The 21490-nt window shown below is 41.7% G+C and overlaps 1 protein-coding gene across 4 annotated transcripts in view; it reads right to left on the bottom strand.

Annotated features, from left to right (window-relative positions):
- Positions 1-332: 332 nt before the first annotated feature.
- The window catches only part of LOC102459497 (uncharacterized), a 37140-nt gene continuing 15982 nt past the window's right edge, over positions 333-21490 (bottom strand). For 2 of the 4 annotated variants that reach the window (XM_075934782.1, XM_075934781.1), the window contains exons 8-15: positions 11092-11241; positions 10450-10548; positions 9882-9965; positions 8599-8696; positions 5177-5384; positions 4533-4631; positions 3960-4043; positions 333-2955 (exon numbers count right to left, since the gene is read on the bottom strand). In XM_075934782.1, coding sequence (XP_075790897.1) covers positions 2579-2955; positions 3960-4043; positions 4533-4631; positions 5177-5384; positions 8599-8696; positions 9882-9965; positions 10450-10548; positions 11092-11241 — 1199 coding nt within the window. In that variant the 3' untranslated portion in view covers positions 333-2578. Of the gene's footprint in view, positions 3527-3959; positions 4044-4532; positions 4632-5176; positions 5385-8598; positions 8697-9881; positions 9966-10449; positions 10549-11091; positions 11242-21490 lie in introns of all 4 variants that reach the window. The other 2 variants (XM_075934784.1, XM_075934783.1) reach the window with 2 other exon arrangements.

Here is a 21490-nt window from a genome sequence, read left to right as displayed (position 1 = left end):
GGCAAATCCCCTCATCTGGGACTGGTCTGGTCCTGAGGGTGTCGGGTAAGAGAAGACCAACCTGTACTTATTTCAAAATAGTGATAGAGTGGATGCTTTGGTGCTGCTATTTCAAAATAATTACTCCCCAGAACAATTTGAACTAAGGTCTCCCCAGAACTCTCAGTACGAGGTAGCATATCCACGTTAACAGAGCCTGCCTTGGACCAATTTTGAGGTTTCCCCATAGTGTAGACACGTTAGTTCAAATTTGTTAAATCAGGAATGATTAAGTTGAATTTAGAAACTTTTAAATACTTTCCTAGTGTAGACATGGCCATATTGAGTCTGGATTTTGTTTTATTCTTTATTTGTTTTCTCTATAAACAGTACAAGTTGAGTTATCCAATACTTTAATATCCAGAAAATGTGGTTAACTTGCATCTGTCATAAATGGCATACAATTCCTTCTTCAGTTAACCAGAAAAATTCCAATAGCCATCCTGCATCATTTTTTGACATTTTCCACTGCTGGTGGAAGTCAAGTTTGTAAACTTGCAGCAGTAAAGTTTGTTTGTGTCATGCTTCTGTGTATAATACCATTATTGGATATTACCTAATCCATCCTGCAGCTATGGCTAGTGTATGGTGAAAAGCTCAAATAACCAGCACCTTTGATTAACTAGGAACCCTCATTCCCCATGAATGTTGGTTAATAAAGCTGGTATAGGTTGAAACTCTAAATTCTGTGACTCTGTGGTCTGGCAACCTCTGTGGTCCGGCAGGACCATGAATATTGCTGGACCAGAGAGCCCCAGCTGGCCAGGTTCAGAAGGATACTCTGGGCTGGGCTGGCAGTAGGGGAACCCAGCCCCAGAGAGGCCAGCGCGGTGGAGAGCACAGGCCTGGCCAGGGCTGGCACAGTGAGGAGTGCAGTGTGGACTGGAGCTGGTTTGGCGGGAAGCATAGCCTCAGTCGGGGCTGGCGCGATGCAGGAGCACAGCCTGGGCCAGTGCTGTGGTGGGGGTAGGGCCGGACAGAGGCATGGGTGAACTGAGCAGCTGCCCAGGGCACCAACTGATGAAGGGTACCTGCTGGCAGCTGTAAGGGGCGCGCGGCGTCCCTTACAGCTGCCATCAGGAGCCGCGAGCCTGGCTCCTGCAGCGCCGGCCCCGCAGCGCCAGCAAGCAGTGCCCTTCCCCCTATGGCTGCGGGGCCCTGCATGGCCCTGCACGTGCGCCAGCAGCACTGGCCAGGCTGGCCTGGGCAGTGCATGCGCTGTGCACCCCGGGGGCAGGCCCCGGGCTGTGCGCCAGTGGTCGTGACCTGCCCACGCATACGCTGAGTGCCCCGGGGGCGGGCCCTGGACTACGCACCAGCAGCCGTGGCCAGCGCATGCATGCACTGTGTGCCCTGGGGGGCGGGCCCGCGTGCCCAGGCCCAGGGCGCCAAAAGGGCTCAGGCTGGCCCTGGGTGGGGGGAGGGGAGGAAGGTGGATGAAGTCTTTTCTGGGGCTGGAAGCAGCAGGGCTGGCCCCTGTCTGTGGCTGGCATGGTGGGGGATGCCACCATGGCCACCGTGGAATGAGGTGTAACAGTTAATTCGAACTAAGGACTTAGTTCAAATGAACTTTTAACCGCCGCGTGTAGCCACGGGCAGTTAGTTCGGACTAAGGGGATTTTAAAATGGCGACTGGACGGGAAGATGCAAATCAAGCCCAGAATATTTAAATCCCGGGCTTCATTTGCAACTTTGAATGCCCACATTAGCCTCCCTAGTTCGAACTAGGGGGCTAGTGTAGACATACCCTGATAGTTGGGAAGGAGAAGATGAGCAGCGGTGACCCATTATGTGGGCCCGTGGCCCCTCCCCTTCCTGAAATGGGGCGTGGAGGAATTGGGGTCTCCGGGCTTGGGCCGTCCCAGACAGGAAGAGGCACCGGCTTACTTCCACCTCTCTTTTAGACCTTGAAAATAGACTGGCAATTTTTACTTCCATACCTGCTCTCGCCTGTGTTTTACCTTCCACCCCCACTAGTCTCCTTTCCTGACCCCCCACATGCTCAAACACGGCTCCCCCGTACTTCTAGTCCTCTGACCTGAGCCATCCACATCCCCGAGCCCTTGCTTTGACTCTTGCTCCCCTTACACCTCCCATCCCAGCAACACTTGGTAAATCTTCTGGTTTACTCATAAAGCTAAGTCTCTTTCTGGTGGAACTTTGTGCAACAAAATGGTGATCATATGGCCTTTTGCGTAAGAGACAACCATGCTCCGTATTCTCTGTCACTTCCCCACCATAGTTGCTTTTATTTGTCTGAAACTATGTAGGTATCAATTTCTTACATAACAAATAGTGTTCTACAGTTTTAACAGCTCAGTACACAAATCAAAGCAATTTGATTGTTTCATTTCAACAAAATGGTATCACCCACCATAGAAATAGCAGCAAGATTCAGTGTAGCTTTACCTTCATATCAGTGTTGCAACACAGTACTCAATATGTGAAATTATAGTAAATCAACAAGCGTATAGAATTATTTAAATAGCAAGCCCACTCACACCCACTCATTTTACTGAAAACAACGAGGAGAGGGAGACTAAAATTCACAAATTATTAACCGGCTTTCATTACAGGCTCTGTCATTCCAACTGCCATCAGGATATATTTCCACACAGTGTTCAGTTCCAAAAGCATTATTTGGTTCATTTGGAGCCCAATTTGAGTATCTGATACCTTCACCACTTAGATACTTAAATGTGCCTTCTGTTTCTCTATCGGTTATTCCAATAAATGCTGCTGTGTTATGATGAGCTACTATTTGTTGTATGGCACTGTTCTCTGCAGAATTCCTTGGAGATGCAAGCAGGCCACCAGCTTGAGAGCACTTGGCTTTGGCGGTCTCCAAGTCACCAACAGAACCAATGGCTCTGAACGTTTTTTCAACAGCACTAACACCGTTTCCAAAAGAATGAACTAGAAATGCACAAAAGGACAGTACGTGTAAGTTACATATTTTCACACAATTGTTTACACCATAAAAACGGATGCTAGGGGCCTGGTATATGGTGCAGTTATTTTTGTTGATTTATTCTGTTGGCTATCACAATCTCAGAAAAAAATATTAGCTTGAGGTTCACACAGTATTCTTGGGTTTTTGCGTACCAGTAAAGACATAAAAACATGCTAGATCAGGTTCAAACTGACCACTTCCAGAATTTATTTTCCTAGAGATTATAGTGGGTATTCCACACAGTGCCCAAGTATGAATACAATGAACCAGTCCAAGTCTAAAATACTTCAATGTTGTCAGGTACAGCGTTCGGGAAGATCACTGCAGTACTTTTTATGAGGCCAGGCCCTAGCACTTGATACAGCACATGGCGCAGTTCTGTCATCATTCGCTTATCTCATTTGGAATTTATGCCTCTTCTTGTAGGTCAGAGTCAAGGGCCTGCTCTTGTTCCAGATGAAGTAAATGGGAATTGAAGAGCAGAATGAGGCCTCATGTGCTGTTGATTTCAGAGAGTGGTTGTCTCCTGCTGTTCTTTTTAGTTACAAAATAAAGAACATTTCAGGCACAAAGTAGATCCTACCGAAGCTGCACCATCTCCGCTCCAGGGTACATTGGATGGGATTCTTTTAGTACAAGATCCCAGGGCTGTATCCACATGATGGACTCCTCTAATCACCCCAGCGTGGACACCTGCTTAGGCTTCTTATACACGCTAGAGGTTGGACTTGTACTTCTTATATAGCAGAATTGAACTACTTTACTAAATTATCCAGCAAGTACTGTACATAGAAGTTTGGAGTATGAACAAATAGCAAGGAGCCAAGATAAGACACCAAATAGGAACCTTTTTAACTCTGAGGAAGTAGAGATCTAGATCTGCATCCCTTTGGATGCAATTGCCCCAATTATTTCGTTTAGGCCAGTCTCTCAGTGATAGGAATGAACAGCACTTTGTTTGTCTTACCTGTTTGGATGCTTCTCACAGTAGCTACCAGGGCTGTCAAGTTTTCTTGCAAATCCCTTATTTCACTTTTTAAAAGCTCAAGCTCTGAAGGATGAAACAACGGCATTGTTCTTACTGTGTCACACTAAAATATGGAAGGTTTCCTAAAAGCTTTAATATTGTCAGAGAAATTATCTCCAGGACTAGCAATGAGCACAGGGGTAACATGAGAGATACTGGTTTGCATTTCTTGTTTCCTTAGGAAGATGAGATGAATTTAAAACTGATCTGTTGATGTCACACACTCAAAGGAAGGCAAAGGGAAACCCATTACTGTGGTGTTTTCTCCAACAGGATGCTGCTTTTTCTGACTAACTTGCACCGATCTGGCCGGCTTATTCTTACTGCTCCTGCCCACCAGACTGCCTGGCTTCCCCAGGTTCCATCTCTGAACACTTCTCCCTCTGTCAGAGAAGCAGTGAAGCCCAACTAAAACAGTCATGGAATGAAAACTATTGAAACAACCATACAACCCCTCTGTCTGACCTATAGGGTTTCTTCTTTACCCTCTTTGAACGGGAGCGCTCTGCTGACCTGTGCCATTACAGTCTCCCTTTGGTCCTTGTTCACCTCGGTCTCCTTTGGGTCCAGGGGATCCATCCCTTCCGGGAAGACCTGGCATCCCTCTTAATCCTTGCAATCCAGTGTGTTTATTCAGAGAAAAGGAAGAGAGAAAAATAAAGTGAGTCAGCAATTGAATTGGTACGTATTGTCAGAGTATGCAATTCCTGTCAACACTCGAGTTGAACAAAGATTAGGTGAACAAAAAGAACATAATGAATTTTGGTCACATCCTGATCCAGATCCAAGCTTCAGGGCTCTGCCTATTGTTCAAATATCTGAAAAATGCTCAGAGGTTTGGTTCGGATTCACTTCTTTATGAAAACATTAGAGTGTTTGAGGAATTCTTAGTGTTAGGCGCTAGAGGATATTATATATTTAGAAGTATCCAGTTTCAATTTGTAACTCTTACTTGATTTTGGACGATACTATTAGTTTCATATTATTATTTTTAAAATTAGCAAATAATTAAGGAACTCCAGATATTTTTTGCTTGACAAATCTTTTTGCTCCAGTTCCAAAGCTACATGATTTGAATTGTGCCTCTGTTTTATCCATTTTTTTTTAAAAACTATCTATCAGATCAACAGGTGAATTGCAAATAAATATTTCTGTACCTTGATCTCCCTTTTGCCCTTTAGGGCCTTCTTTTCCATCTTTTCCTGGTAACTCATTTTGAGCAGGTCCGCACACAACTAGTGTACATGCATTCGGTTCCCACTTTTGGACAACCGGAGCTGGAGTTGAGTTGCAAGCTGTGACCAGAGTTAACACCAACAGAATAGTGTTGAATATTGGAAGCAGCAGCATTGTTTGATTCCTAGCCTGTGTAAAATCATTAAAAGAATTACTGCAAAGGCATTCTGAGTGCAAGTAAGATCTTTATAGTGCTTTGTTATATTTTTTATTAGCGCTTCTGTGACCATGAAAATATTCTTAGTTATTTTTTTACTCAGATCTCAATCAAGTAATCATCATTTCTGGAATTTGTCCTCCTCTAGTCTTCAGTTATGTCCGACTAAGTTGCTTGCAAACATAGTCCTTTTTAAGTTTACTAGATGCTTGCTTCTAAGAAAGTGATTTGTTTTCAGTCCTTCACAAGTGCAATGGTGATAGAATGCAAGTGAGTACCAGAGCTGGATCATCATTTCTGTATTTACACTTACAATTACAGCTATCATCTTTCATTTCAAAGCTAAGTTGGGAGTGGACTCCCCGACTTACCTGCTAACGATTTATAAAATTACTTCAATTTCCTAAATGAACAGCATAAAGAGTTAGACGAGATGTATTTTGTTGTACACTGAACAAAATAGCTGCATAAAACCATGACTGATATTTTTCAGATTAACATGAACTGTAACATAATGTAACTAAACTCTGAATAATGTGGAAATAAACAGAATTTTACTTTTTCATATATATAAATAAAATATGTGAAGTAAATTTCTATCATAAGCTTTTTACAAAAAAGTACAACTTTACCATTAAAGAACAAAATTAAAAGAGAAAGCAAATATACCATCCAATTACTTATTGTGCAGTTCCTGGTTTTCTTGAAAAAGCATTTGCAAGAATAATGTACTATGAGTCTGAGGCGCTATTTATATACAACACCTTCGACAACATGACCTTCGATTTTTTTTTCTTACATAAATAAGAGCTCCTATTTACTGTAAGTGGGGATAGCTGAGAAACCAGTTTCTAGTTCATGGCTTCATAGGCCTTTATCCTTTTTATTAAGGTTTAAAGTACAAAGAATTAATTTTTCTGCTTGGCAAAACACAAAAGAGGAACTGAATGAACAGCAACTTTGACTTAAGAAGAACCTCTGTGAAAACAATGAACATGTGATGTGCAGCTGACAAATTATAATTATATAAACTACATATTAATATCTGATAATCTGGGATATCACTGACCAGGTCAATAAATCAACTAAAAAGTTCACCCAGAACATTGATAATTCTGAAGAAATTCTTTTATACAATGGCTCAAAAAGATTTGTTTGTATTACCTAAGCAAGAGCTATGTGTACTTCAAAAGCTCATCTTCTTTATCAACAGAAGCTGTTGCAATAGAAGCTGTTTCCCATTTTATTTTTCTGATAACACATGATACCATCTACATGTTTTATTAGTCTTTAAAGTGCTACCAGATTATTTGTTGTTTTTTAAGTGCTAAAATTGTTATTAAACTATGAATTTTGGACTTTTTCTTCTCCCATTAATGTCAATTGTTCAAAATTCTGGTCCCTTGATTTTAACTTGACATTTACAAAACCTCTTCTCCCATGAGACCTTATTTGCAGCTTCACAAAGGGGCTTCCTTTTTGTTCATATTACAGCAGCTCCTGGGATGGGACAATCATTGTATTTTTGTTCTTTGAACTAGATGCAAACAAAGCTTGAATAGCGACGATACTCTTTCTCAAATATGTCTTGGAGTGACTATAACAGCAGCTTTGCACACTTTATCACAGTGCGGAGCACGTTCCAATGGAGCAAATATTCATGCAGAATATTAATATGAAGAAAGGTCTTTTAATTTCTTTTCATCTGATTGAGCTGAAGGAAGAGAGTCAACACTCTAGAACAAGCCATCTTTCCTCAGACCCTCCATCAGGAACCCACAGCCCTTCTACAAGAGATGAACTTGCAAAGCATTGAGTTGCTCTACATCAAGATCCCTAACTCCCATCTCAAAATAGTATATGACATGACCTTTTTTTCTTATGTTCAATGCAATTAACCTTTTGTGTTCATTAAAAATATCACACGAACTCTTGGTTGACTTGCAGTGCAATCACAAATTTTACATATTATGAGCTTTACTCAGCATTGCTCATATTGCTAACTCATAGAAGTTTTGTTTTTCTTCGTTGAAATAATTGTTCTGAGTTTAGATGCATGAGTCCAAACATCAAATCCTCAGAGATCTCAGTAGAGGTGTGAGCCTTTGTCCAGCTATTTCATTTTTAAATTTGATTAAACTGGCCTACGGCACAGTGTTTTATGACCAAGATAGACAATACAATAGTCGCAGATGTTTAAATAGCTTATGGTGGAAATAAGAGGACTTCAGGAAATGGTTATTGAAAAATGTCCATCTATTTTATCAGGAATCTAACAATAAGGCATGAAATAGTTAATAAGTGGTTGTTAAAATGTGTGATTTTTTGTTACTTCCCCTGTTGATGGGAAAAAGGAGACAAAACAACCACGTTATCATGCAAACGTGGTTGTCTGCATTTGCATTTCACTCCATATACCTGAGCCCTTGCTCTGATTCCTGCTCCCTCTACACCCCCATCCCAAGCAACACTGGGTAAATCTTCTAGTTTACTCATAAAACTAAGTCTCTTTCTGCTGGAACTTTGTGCAACAAAATGGTGGTCTTGGGGCTCTTTACATAAGAGTCAACCCTGGTCCGTATTCTCTATCAGGCCCCCATCATAGCTGCTTTTATTTAAGTCTGAAACTATGTAAGGATCAATTTCTCACATAACTTGTAGTGTTCTTCAGTTTTAACCAGCACAGTACAAAAAAATTTAAGTGGTCTGATTGGTTTATTGAAACAAAATGGTATTGCCCACCATAGAAAGAGCAGCAAGAGTCAGCATATCTATACCTTTATATCGCTCATGCAGCACAGTATTCAATATGCAACACTGTAGTAAATCAACAAGCTTATAGAATTATTTAAGTAGCAAGCCCACTTTCACCAACTAATTTTAATGAAAACCACAAGGACGGGGAGATTTAAATTCACAGATTATTAACCGTTTTTCATTACAGAGTAAGTCATTCCATTTGCTATCAGGAAACATTTCAACACAGTTTTCATTTCCATCAGCATTATTTGGTTCATATGCAGCCCAATTTGAGTACCCTACAGATTTACCATTTAGATACTTAAATGTGCCTTCTGTTTGTATCCTGGTTACTCCAATAAATGCTGCTTTGCTTTGTTGAGCTACTATTTGTTGGATGGCACTGTTCTCTGCAGAATTCTGTGGAGAAGCAAGTAGGCCACTAACCTGAGAACATGTGGCTTTGGCAGTCTCAAAGTCACCGACAGAACGACTGGGTTTGAACATTTTTTGGCCAGCACTAACACCAGTTCCAAAGGACTGATCTAGAAACGCGCAAAAGTTCAATACATGTCAGTTAACATGTATTCATATATTTTGTTACACTAGAATAGTATTGTTATTTTGGGTAGCAATAAAGAAATATGTTCAGGAGGCGTCAGTTTGTACCTTGTCTAGCTTGGTGTTATTGTCCTCCTAATGAGCATGATGTATATGCTACACAATACCGGAGCATGAACACAGTGAACCAGTGCTAGCCTAAAATACCAAGTATAATATTGGAAACATCACTGAAGTACTTTTTATGAGGCTAGACCCCTTTTGCTTGATACAGCACATAGCATAGTCCTTTCATCCTTCTCTTATCTCATTTGGAATTTAAGCCTCTCATAGGTGAGAGTCAAGGTCCTGTTCTTGCTCCAGATGAAGTAAATGGGTATTGAGGAGCAGAATGAGGCCTCGTGTGCAGTTCATTTCAGAGAGTGGTTGTCTTCCACTGTTCTTTTTAGTCACAGAACCAATCAAAGAAAATTTCAGGCACAAAGTAGATCCAACCAAAGCCGCGCCATATCAGCTCCAGTGTACTTTGGATGGGATTAATTTAGCACAGTAGCCCAGGGCTATTTCCACATGATGGACTCATCTAATCACCCCAAAGTGGAGACCTGCCTAGGCTGCCTATACACATGAGAGGGCTGGAGTTGTATTTCCCATATAGTAGAACTGAACTACTTTACTAATATATCCAGCAAGTACATAGAAGTTTGGTTTATGAACAAATACCAAGAAGCCAAAATAAGACGACACCAGATAAGAACCCGTATTCACTCAGAGGAAGTAAGGATCTAGCTCTTCCTCTCTTTGGATGCAATTGACCCAATTATTCCCTTTGGGTCAATCTCTCAGGGTACCTCTAAGTAGTTGGGCTATTTTGGGATACCAGAAACCCCATGTCTTTTAAACACGCCCATTATTTTGAAATATTTTTCGAAATAACAGAAGCACTATTTCAGCATCCCTGTAACCCTCGTTCCACAAGTTTTAAGGTACGTGTCGAAATAGCGTGATATTTTGAAATTTAATGCTGTGCAGATGTGCCAAATTTCAAAATAAGTGATTTCAAAATGCAATTGAAATCATATAAATAATTGCGTATTTTATTTCGTGTTTCGGTTGCTATATGGATGCACCCTCATTAACAGGAACAAACAGCACTTTGTTTGTCTTACCTGTTTGGATTCTGCTCACTGTAGCTATTAGGGCCGTCAGGTTTTCTTGCAAATCCTTTATTTCACTTTTTAAAAGCTCAAGCTCTGAAGGAAGAAACAATGGCATTGTTCTTACCGTGTCACACTAAAATATGGAAGGTTTCATAAAAGCTTTAATATAGTCAGAGAAGTTATCTCCAGGACTAGTAATGAGCACAGGTAGAACATGAGAGAGATTGGTTTGCATTTGCATTGGTTTGCATCTCCAGAAGAGAGCATACAAATTTTAAACTGAAATGTTGAGGCCTCAGCCCAAAGAAAGGCAAAGGGAAACCCATTATTGTGGTGTGTTCTCCGATAGGATGCTGCTCTTTCAGACTAACTTGTATTGACCTGGCAGGCTCACTCCCTTGCCACTCCTGCAAATCAGACTGTCTGGCCTCTCTAGGGTCCATCTCTGAATACGTCTTCTGTCAGACAGCAGTATTTCATTTCATGCAATGAAAACCATTCAAACAGCCATACAACCTCTCTATCTGCCCTGTTGGGCTTCTTCTTTACCTGCCCTCAAAGGAAGTGCTCTGCTGACCTGTGCCATCACAGTCTCCCTTTGGTCCTTGTTCACCTCTGTCTCCTTTGGGTCCAGGGGATCCATCCCTTCCGGGAAGACCTGGCATCCCTCTCAATCCTTGCAATTCAGTATGTTTATTCAGGGAAAAGGAAGAGGGAAAAATAAAGCAAGTCAGCAATTGAATTGGTACGAGTTGTCAGAGTTTGCGATTGCTGTCCTTAGAGCTGCATGAAGATTAGGTGAACAAAAAGAACATAGTGAATTTTGGCAAAAGGTTACATCCTGATCCAGATCCAAGCTTTAGAGCTCTACTTATCATTTGGATATCTGAAAAGTGCTCTGAAATTTGGTTTGGGTTCACTTCTTTATACAAATATTAGAGTGTTTGAGGAATTCTTAGAGTTAGGTGCTTGAGGATATTATGTATTTAGAAGTATCTAATTTCAATTTGTAACTCTTACTTGATTTTGGACAATACTATTAGTTTCATATTATTTTTAAAATTAGCAAATAATTAAGGAACTTCAGATATTTTTTGCTTGACAAATCTTTTTGCGCCAGTTCCAAAGGTACATGATTTGAACTGTGCATGTGTTTTTATCCATTTTTTTAAAATATAAATCAGATCTTCATGTGTACTATACATAAATATTTCTATACCTTGGTCTCCCTTTTTCCTCTTAGGGCCTTCTTTTCCATCCTTTCCTGGAAATCCGTTCTGAGGAGGTCCACACACAACTGCTGTACATATATTTGGTTCCAACTTTTGGAGAACCTGAGCAGGAATTGAGCTGGAAGTTGTCACCAGAACTAACACCAAGACAAAAGTGTTGAATATTGGAAGGAGTGGCATTGTTCTATTTCTAGCCTGTGTAAAATCATTTAAAGAATTACCATAAAGGCATTGTCTAAAGGCATAGCATATGTTGCTATAATAGACATTTATAATAGACATTGGCTACATAACTGAAAACAAACAAATCTTAGGTTATAAAACATTTATAAAATATTTTTTATTCAGCGCTTCAGTGCTCATAAAAATATTTTGTAACTATTTTTTACGCAGATTTCAACTAAGGGCCTCTAATTGCTGGAATTTGCCCTGCTGAAACCTCCACCCCCATGAACTGATACAAAAAATCACCAGTCTTTATTCCAGGAAAGTTACTTTTTTCAACCCTTCACAAGTGCACTGGCGATAGAATGCAAGTGAATATCAGAGCTGGATTATCCTTTCTGTGTTTGCACTTGCAATTACAGCTGTCATCTTTCATTTCAAAGCTAAGTTGAGAGTGAACTCCTCGACTCACCTGGTAATGATTTATAAAATTACTTCTATTTCCTAAATGAACAGCATAAAGCATTGGAGAAGATGTATGTTGTTGTACACTGAACAAAATAGTCATGGTTTCATGCAGCTGTTATTTTTCAGATTAACATAAACTGTAACCTTAAACTTTGAATAATGTGGAAATAAACAGAAATCTACCTTGTAATACATGTAAATACAATATTTGAAGATAATTTCTATTATAAGCTCTTTACAAGAATTGTACAACCCTTACAAATAAAGAACACAATTAAAAGAGAGAGCAAATATACAATTACTTATTGTGCAGGTCCTGGTTTTCTAGAAAAAAACATTTACAGGAATAAAATACTACAAGTTGGAGGCTCTATTTATATACTACAAATTAAACAACATGAGCTTTGGTTTCTCAGCTATCCTCATTTAGAATAAATAAGAGCTTTTATTTATTTAAGAAAACAAATACGTTTTGAGTCAATGACTTCATAGACCCATGATAAAAAAGCTAAATTACAAAGAATCAAATTTTTCTTCTTGGCAAAACACAAAGGAGGAACTGAACCAACAGCAACTTTGACTTATGAAGAACCTCTGTCAGAACATTGATTATGTGATTTGCAGCTGATAATGTAAAGATATATGAATTGCACATTAATAGCTGATAACCTTGGATTTCTCTGACCCAGTCAATTTAAAAGTTTACCTAGAACAAAGGTAATTCTGAAGAATTTCTTTTATAGAATGGCTCAGATAGATTTTGTTTGTGTTACCTAAACAACAGCTCTGTGTATCTCGAAAGCTCATCTCTTTTATTAACAGAAGTTAGTCCAATCAAAGCTGCTACCCATCTTGTTTTTCTGATATCATGGGACCAAAACAGCTACAATATTGCTAACAATGTTCATTATTTATATTAGGCATTTTCTTGTCTCTTTTTGTGGGTATGCCTACACAGCAAAATTATTTCAAAATAACAGCCATTCCATTATTTTGAAATTAAATCGAAATAGCGGAGGGCTTATTTTGAAATTGATAAACCTCGGTCCACAAGGAATAATGCCAATTTCCCAATGTGTTTTTACCAGTCCTTATTTGTATGGAAGTGAAAAGACTAAAAAAAGTTCATCATCAGAAAGCCTCCCTGACAGCACTGAAAACAGATGCGGAAGTTCTCTTCTGCAGATGCAGTGGTTTACGTTGCTTTGATAAACATCTTCATGCCTCCTCAAACCTAAGCTCTGACTCCGTAGGCCACGTGTATGTAATATCGACAAATGCAGGTCATTTATGACAAAATCCACCCTTGGACCTCTTGAGCTTAGTGCATGAGCCTCTACCACATAAGCTAAATGTCAGCTGGTTCCCAGCTAAGGCTGTATGCAGAACAAACGCGTTACGCTCTCTGGAAGTGGTCTCAGTGCCACAAGATGGACAGCACATCACACCGTGAAGGTGTGTGGGTTACATCTACACGAAGAGAAAAAGGGGCCTTAACATTTCTAGGCTACTGAGTTACAATCCTAATGAAGATTAGACAGTCATAGCTATAGTACAGGGGTGTCCAAACTTTTTTCAAAGAGGGCCAGATTTTATGAAGTGAACATGCGTGAGGGCCGACCATTTTGCCTGACATTCTTTGAACCATTAAAATTAAACGCAAATTAACTATTTTATGCAAAGTTTATTGCAAACGGCATACTTTTCATTTCGTCACATGGATGACAAATCTAAACAGGTGTTAAATCACTCTGCCTTTCATATCTGAAGGCCAGATGAAAAAAAAATCCAGGAAGCTGAAATATATGTCAGGAACATTGTAAAGTACATTACATATTATTGGTAATAAAGGTTGTCTGTCAACTTTTAAGTTAAAAAAAATATGAACAGGGACATAACACCAAGTATACAAGTTGTGTCCAAATATATTTATAACTGATTTAGACCAACTGACATTAACTGAGATTTTACAATGTATTCATCTCAATACATATGGATTCATTGGGGGCCATAGAAGATAGATATTGCCAAATTACCTGTGGGGCCGTATTAAACCGGAACACGGGCCGCAATTGGCTCGTGGGCCGGACTTTGGACATGCCTGCTATAGTACATTAACTGATTGATATGGAGCCAGGACTCCCTACTAGTGATCATGTGGACCAGCAAAAACAAGTTTTGCTGCTATCTTTACAATAAATGTAAACTTGTTTAATTATGCTTTTTTCTTCCTGTTGAAGACAAGGCCAGGTTTGACCACATTATCTAATTCATGTTGAACAGCCAGTAAGACAGAGGGCAACAAAGAATAATTTAAATTACATCATCAGTTTTTCCATAAGTCCTAGTCCCACTGCAAAAGACCAAAAGGGTCTAACACACTAAAAAGGACCTTCTATCATGAAGAATAAATGAAGGGCTAGTGGATTTGTCCAGATTACCTTATAAGAAGTGTTCCTGAAACTCAGTGGACTGCTTTCTGCAATGATGCTGAAGAAAATGTTTATTCTTCCAGCATGGTTCACATGAATGAATTGTTGAAAATAATACCTGTGGCTCGTGTTTGCAGATATGGATATGGATACGGATACTAATTTTGTATCCGTGTAGGCTCTACTGACAGCATCTGTCAGCAGGCAATCAATTTCCTAGTGTAGATAATGTTACAGATCAGTCCAGAACTCTAAAAAATAGAGTTCCAAAGCATTCTTTCTGGCATCTTTGTCTAGCTCATGTTGCAGCTGAAGAATATGGTGGAAGACAGGGCTCCAAAAAAGACTATTTTTAAAGCATAAATAAGTAAATGTAAAACATTCCCCTGATACTGTCGACAAAGCTTCTTTCGAAAAAGAATGTCTAGACAACAGCCAGTTCTGTCGACAAAGCAAACCGCTTTTTTGACAGAGAGTCTAGATGCTCTCTTTTGAAAAAGCAGTGTGGATGCAATAGCACCTTTTTTCAACATAACTGTCAAAAAAAGGCATCATTCCTCGTAGAATGAGGTTTACTGCCATAGACAAAACTGCCACGTTCTGTCAACTTACTGTCGACAGAACTCCGCGGTAGTGTAGATCCAGGTATAGTTTTGTCGACAGAAGTCCGCTTTTGTCGACAAAACCCTGTAGTCTAGACACACCCTCAGTAAGTGAAGCTCCTGCAAAAATAATGAAATGAAAGCGCAATCGATATACCCATAATCGTGGTCTAAATGGAGAGATGTAAAATTTGTGTGTTTATTTATGTGATCCCATTTAAAAAATAAATTCAGTGGTTAAATGGGTTTACTTGCCACCAAACAAGTGTTACACCACTAAAATTTCCTGTTATTTAACTGTGTATTTTGGTCTCTTCCCTGCTCCAATTGATGTCAAATGTTAAAAATTCTGATCCCTTGATTTTTTAACTTGAAATTTACAAATTTTCTCCTCCCATGAGATCTTATTTGCAGCTTCACAGGGCAGGGGTGGATTTACAATGAAACATACCAGGCCCAGGTTTGGGGCCTCCAGGTCTGGGCAGTCCAGCCCTGAGTCCAGCACCTTCCCATGCAGGAGATGGATGCTCTTGCAGGGGGCAGTCCCTCTGCGTAGAGGGCTAAGGGGGGAGCAGGAAAGCAGGGAGGCTGGAGTCTTCGGAGAGCCAACAGGAGGCAGCTAGTAGCACAAATACGGGCTGGAAGCCTTCGGAAGAGCATAGAGCAGGCACACAGCTGGCCAGAGAAAAGCAGCTCTTTGAAGTGGGAAAAAGCCTCTTCTCTCTTGCAGCTGGCTGTGTGGCTGCACTGCCCCCTCCTCCTGAGTCCTCCAGACCCTGTACTGCTGGGCTGCTGTTGGCTGCCATCTGGTGAATGGCTGCTGCCCATGGGTGAGGGGGAGAGCAGCCAGGTGATGAAGAACCCAGGATTTGGCGGGCATTCAGGTGGCTGATGGCGCTGTGGCCCCCTCACCTTCAAGTGGAGCACATATGTGCCTCTGCCCACTTCTCCGGGCCAGCCAGCACAGGACCACTGGGGCGCCCAAAGCTGTCTTCTGTGGCCATGGAGATCTCGGTATCTCCTCTGTTTGTTTTCTTCTCCAGCCTCACCATGGCAGCTCTGCTCCTGTGCTGGGCACAAAGCTCCATGCCTTCCATCTGAGGCCCCACTATTCTGGGGGCCCAGACCTCCCCATTTTTCTCAAGTGGGAACATGGGATTGTCAAGAAGAGTGAATGTTCTTTTTCTTGACTGGGTCTTCAGGACCTCCCCCTCCCCCCAAAATGAAGCTGAGCACAGGGCACCACTAACTGTAAATCCACCACTGTCACAGGGGGCTCCTTTTGTATTCATATTACAGCGGCTCCTGGGGCTGGACAATCATCATGTTTTTATTCTCTGGACTAGACACAGACTAAGCTTGAATAGCCATGATTCTCTTTCTCCTGCAAAACGATTTGGAATGACTATTGCAGCAGCTTTACATACGTTATTGTAGCTCTGGTCTACACTAGGACCTTAGTCTGAAATAACGTCCTCAAAGTTGAATTAATAAGCCGTGCATCCACACTACCAAGCCCATTATTTTGGAATGACAGGCCACAAAATTTGGACTCCGTCCCCCTGCTTTTCATTAGGAATAATGCTAATTCCTAACGTGTACATTTGAAATACTGTTAATTCGGATGCTCTGGTGCTACTAATTTGAACTAATTGGCTTCCAGAGCCTCCCACAGACTCAAAGTCAAAGAGCTGAGCCAGGCCGGGGAGCAGAGACATCGCTTTGGGGTGGCACTGCACACCTGCTGTGCTACTATGAGTAGCTTGATGCCATCCTGGGAGGGGGAGCTGATCACCTTCCCCACCATCATCATCGAGTCCAGCTAAGACATGTCTGGCATCAGACTGCAGGAGGGCAGAGTGGCAGAGGAGGAGGATGACGATGCTATGGAGGAGTAGGCCAGCCAGACAAGGATGCCTGAGTGCCAGGAGCTGGTCCAATCCCCCAGGACATCTCCCAGGTTTCTGATGACCCCAGGAGGACACTTTTAATGAGTTCTCTGCCTGACCCCATTTGAAGAAAGGGAAAGTTAATGGGCTGGGAGGGAGCTGCATGCCCCTAGAATCATAGAATCCTAGGGCAGGAAGAGACCTCAGGAGGTCATGAGTCCAACTCCCTGGCTCCTGGCCCAGTCCGCACCTTCGCATGCCTGTTTGCCCCTGGATCATGAGTATTGTGATGTTCCTCTAGGACATCTATGCAGCTGCTGTAAAGTCCCTGCTTTCTAGGCACAAACATCACCATTGTCTGAACTGAGACCTTCAGTGTCAGCTCAAAGATTAGGGCTAGGCTTCATACACAGTCTTCTGCTCTTATAACCATCTCAGTACACAAACCAAAGTGGATTGATTGCTTTATTGCTACACAATTACATCACCCACAATAGAAACAGCAGCAAGATTCAGCATATCTATATCTTTCTATTGCTGATGCAGCACAGTATTGAATATGGGACTCTATAGTAAATCAACAAGATTACATAATTATTTAAGTAGTAAGTCCAGTTACATCTACTGATCTTAGGGTATGTCTACGCTGCACCCCTCTGCCGGAAGAGGGATGCAGAGTAGTCAAGTCGAAATTGCTAATGAAGTGGGGATTTAAATATCCCACGCTTCATTAGCATAAAAATGGCCGATGCTTTTTTTTGGCACGGAGCTTTGTCGGAGAAAAGTGGTAGTCTAGAGGCCTATCTTTCACTTATGAAAGCCTTTTCCGATAGATCCCGTATGCCTCATCAATGTGGAAATAAACAGAATTCTACCTTTTAATATATATGAATACAATATTTGAAGTGAATTTCTATCACAAGCTTTTTACAAAAATGTACAACTTTACAATTATAGAACAAAATTAAAAGAGAGAACAAATATACCTTCCAGTTACTTATTGTGCCATTCCTGGTTTTCTAGAGAAAGCATTCACAGAACTAATGTACTACAGTTTGCACCTCTGAAAACCAGTACTCTCTGGTTCGGCAACATCCGTGGTCCAACGGGACCACGGATGCTCCTGGACCAGAGAACCCCAGAGCCTAGTGTCAGGAGGCCAGCATCCCAGCTGGGATGGGGGACAGTGGAGGAGCCTCACAGCAGTGCTGGGACCAGGACCAAGAGAACCGTGGCAGCACAGTGCCAGGAAATTTAGAAGCCAGGCTGCCTCTGGCATCTCGGAGCTGAAGAACCTCAACAGCCAGCGGCAGTGTGAAGTCAGGGGCTGAAAAAGTGTGGAGGCCCTTGGCAGTGCAAGGATGGTGAAAAGTGGCCACTTGTGGCAGTGCAGGCCAGGGCTGGAGAACCCCAGATGCCAAAGGCAGCCCGGGGCTGGGACCAGAGGCAGCAGAACAGGAAAGAAGAAAGAGGACGCCAGAGACAGGAGGCTGGGTGGCTCGGGGGCCATGTCAGGGAGAGGTCTAGCCTGTATCAGGTTGAGGTTCTATTTATATAAAATACCTTTAGCAACCTGAACTTTCGTTTCTCTCAGCTGTTCTCATTTACAGTAAATAGCTCTTATTTATTTAAGAAAAAAAATGACTTTCCAGGAAATGGCTTCACAGATCTATAAACCATGATAAAAAGGATAAAGTACAAAGAATTGCATTTTTCTTCTTGGCAAATCACAAAGGAGGAACTGAACCAGCTGAAACTTTGACTTATGAAGAACCTCTGTCTAAATAATGAACATGTAATATACAGCTGACAATGTAAAGATATATACATTTCACATTAAGATCTGATAGCCTTGGATATCACTGACCCTGCCGATGAGTCAGCTTAAAAGTTCGCCTCAAGGACTGAGCCACGGTGTAAAAGAAATTCTTCAGAATGATCCAACAGATTTGTATTACCTAAGCAAGAGCTCTGGGTACCTCAAAAGCTCATGTCTTTTATCAACAGAAGTTAGCCCCATCGAATCTGTTACCATCTTGTTTTTCTGATACATAGGACCATGATAGTGACAACATTGCTAAGAGTCAGGGTCTAAATGGAGGGTGGTAGAGCTTTGTGTGTACATCTTACATGACCCCTTTTCAAAAATAAATTCAGTGCCTAAATGGGTTTAGTTGCCAACAAACAACTGTTACACCCTAAAATTTCCTGTTATTTTCCTGTGAATTTTGGACTCCTTCCTACTCGCATTGATGTCAATTGTTAAACATTCTGGCCCTTTGATTTTAACTTGACTTTTACAAAACCTCGCCTCCCATGAGACCTTATTTGCAGCTTCACAGGGGGCTCCTTTTTAAATTCATATTACAGCAGCTCCTAGGATGGGATAATAGTTGTATTTTTGTTTTTTGGACAATACTTTTTGACAGGGGGGCCACTCCATGATTTTGGAATGTGGTTGAGGGCCACACTCTTCCAGGATGTTAATGGAGGAATTCTGGGGTCTAGGATGGAGGCTGGGTGCAGAGGGAGCTTGGGGGATGGGATTGGGGTGCAGAAGGGAGAATGGGTCTGGGACGGCGTTTGGGTGAAGGAGGAAGTTGTGACCTAGGGCAGGGGACAGGATGCAGGATTTTGGGATGTGACCTAGGATAGGAGGGGATTGTGATCTGGGGTGGGGGATTGGGGTACCAGAGGGGGTATGGGTGCAAGCGAGGGCAGAGGGTTTGGTTATTTGGAGGGCAGAGCAGAGGGCTGGGGAAGGGAGGGGCTGGAGTGCCAGAGGCAGGCTCTGGCTGGGAGGAACTTACAAGAAGAAACCGGAGGCAGACTTTCTGCTGCAGGCTGCTTGCTGCTCCATGTGGCTGTGTTCCAGGCATGAGAGGGAGAGGGAGGGGAAACGGACATGAGAAGGGAGGGAGAAGGCTTCCTACACTGTCCCTGATCCCTGCAAAAATTCTCAGCTTCTATCGGCTGGAAACTCCAGAGATCTGCCTCCGGGTCAGCATGGCCTCCACCACAGGGAGCCCCTGCTTGTTCCTTCACCCTCCCATTCTCCCAGCCTCTGCCCTGAGCTCCTACTCACTGCCCAACTCTAACTCCAGCATCCCTCCATATTCTCAGATCCATGTCCTGAGTCCTTCCACATATTCAAACCCTGACTCCTGCACCACACCACACACCCACCAGCCCCCTTCCCTGAGCTTGCCACAAGTTCAAACACTTTTTCCTGCACCCCCATGCCCCAAGTACTCCACATGCCTGAGCCCTTGTCCTGACATCTGCTCCCCATCCCGAGCAACACTGGGTGACACTTCTCGTTTACTCATAAAGCTAAGTCTCATTCTCCTGGAACTTTGTACAACAAAATGGGGCTCTTGTGACCTTTTAAATTAGAGACAACCCTGGTCCTTGTTCTCTGTCAGTTTCAGACTTACAAGAAATCAGCTATGATGGGGAACTATTTGTTATGTGAAAAATGGATACTTACATAGTGTTCTGCAGTTTTAACCAGCTCAGTACACAAATCAAAGAGCTTTGATTGCTTTATTGCAGCAAAATGGTATCGGCCACCATAGAAATAGCAACAAGATTCAGCATATCTATACCTTCTTATCGCTGATGCAGCGCATTATTCAATATGCAATACTATAGTAAATCAACAGGCTTATAGAATTATTTACGTAGCAACCCCACTTGCACCAACGGATTTTAATGAAAACCACAAGGACAGGGAGACTAAAATTCACAGATTATTAACAGTTTGTCCTTACAGGCTCTGTCATTCCATTTGCCATCAGTATACAGTTCCACGCAGTGTTCAGCTCCACCAGCATTATTTGGTTCATTTTGAGCCCAATTTGAGTATCTGATGGCTTCACCAGTTAGATACTTAAATATGCCTTCTGTTTGTATATCGGTTATTCCAAGAACTGCTGTTTTCTTAAGATGAACTACAATTTGTTGGATGGCACTGTTCTCTGCAGAATTCCTTGGAGAAGCAAGCAGGCCACCAGCTTTAGTACATGTGGTTTTGGCAGTCTCCATGTCACCTACAGACCCATTGGCTACAAATGTTTTTTTCCCAATGCTAACACCATTTCCAAAAGAATGAGCTAGAAATGGACAAAAGTACAGTACATGTAAGTTACATATTTTCACACAATTCTTTACATGAGAGAAACAGGTGCTAGGACCTTAGAGTGTGATACTGATATTTTTGTTGATTTATTCTGTAGGCTATCACAATCTCGGAAAAAAAATATTAGCTTGAGGTTCACACAGTATGACTGGTTTTTTGGATGCCAGTAAAGACATATATTCAGTTTGTACCTTATCTAGCAAGTTTTTATTTTCCCAGTGCCATAATAGGTGTTCAACATAGTACCCAAGTATGAATACAATGAACCAGGGCTAGCCTAAAATTCTGCACTACTGTCAGGTAGAGTGTTAGGGAACATCACTGCAGTACATTTTATGAGGCCAGGCCCCTAGTGCTAGATACAGCATATGGCATAATCCTGTCGTCATTCTCTTTTAGTCACAGAACCAATCAAAGAACATTTCAGAAACAAAATAGATCCTATCAAAGCCACGTCATCTTTGCTCCAGTGTACTCTGGATGGGATTCTTTTAGCACAGAATTCCATGGCCATTTCCACATGATAGACTCGTCTACTCACCCCAAAGTAGAGACCTGCCTAGGCTGCCTATACACATGAGATAATTGGAGTTGTAATTCTCATATAGTCGAACTGAGCTACTTTACTAAAATATCCAGCAAGTACATAGAAGTTTGGAGTATGAACAAATAGCAGGAAGCCAAGAAAA

The sequence above is a fragment of the Pelodiscus sinensis genome, chromosome 8 (assembly GCF_049634645.1).
Source record: "Pelodiscus sinensis isolate JC-2024 chromosome 8, ASM4963464v1, whole genome shotgun sequence".
NCBI classification, from domain to species: Eukaryota; Metazoa; Chordata; order Testudines; family Trionychidae; genus Pelodiscus; species Pelodiscus sinensis.
The sequence above is the reverse complement of the archived record's forward strand: the minus strand, read 5'-3'. Positions and strand labels throughout refer to the sequence as shown.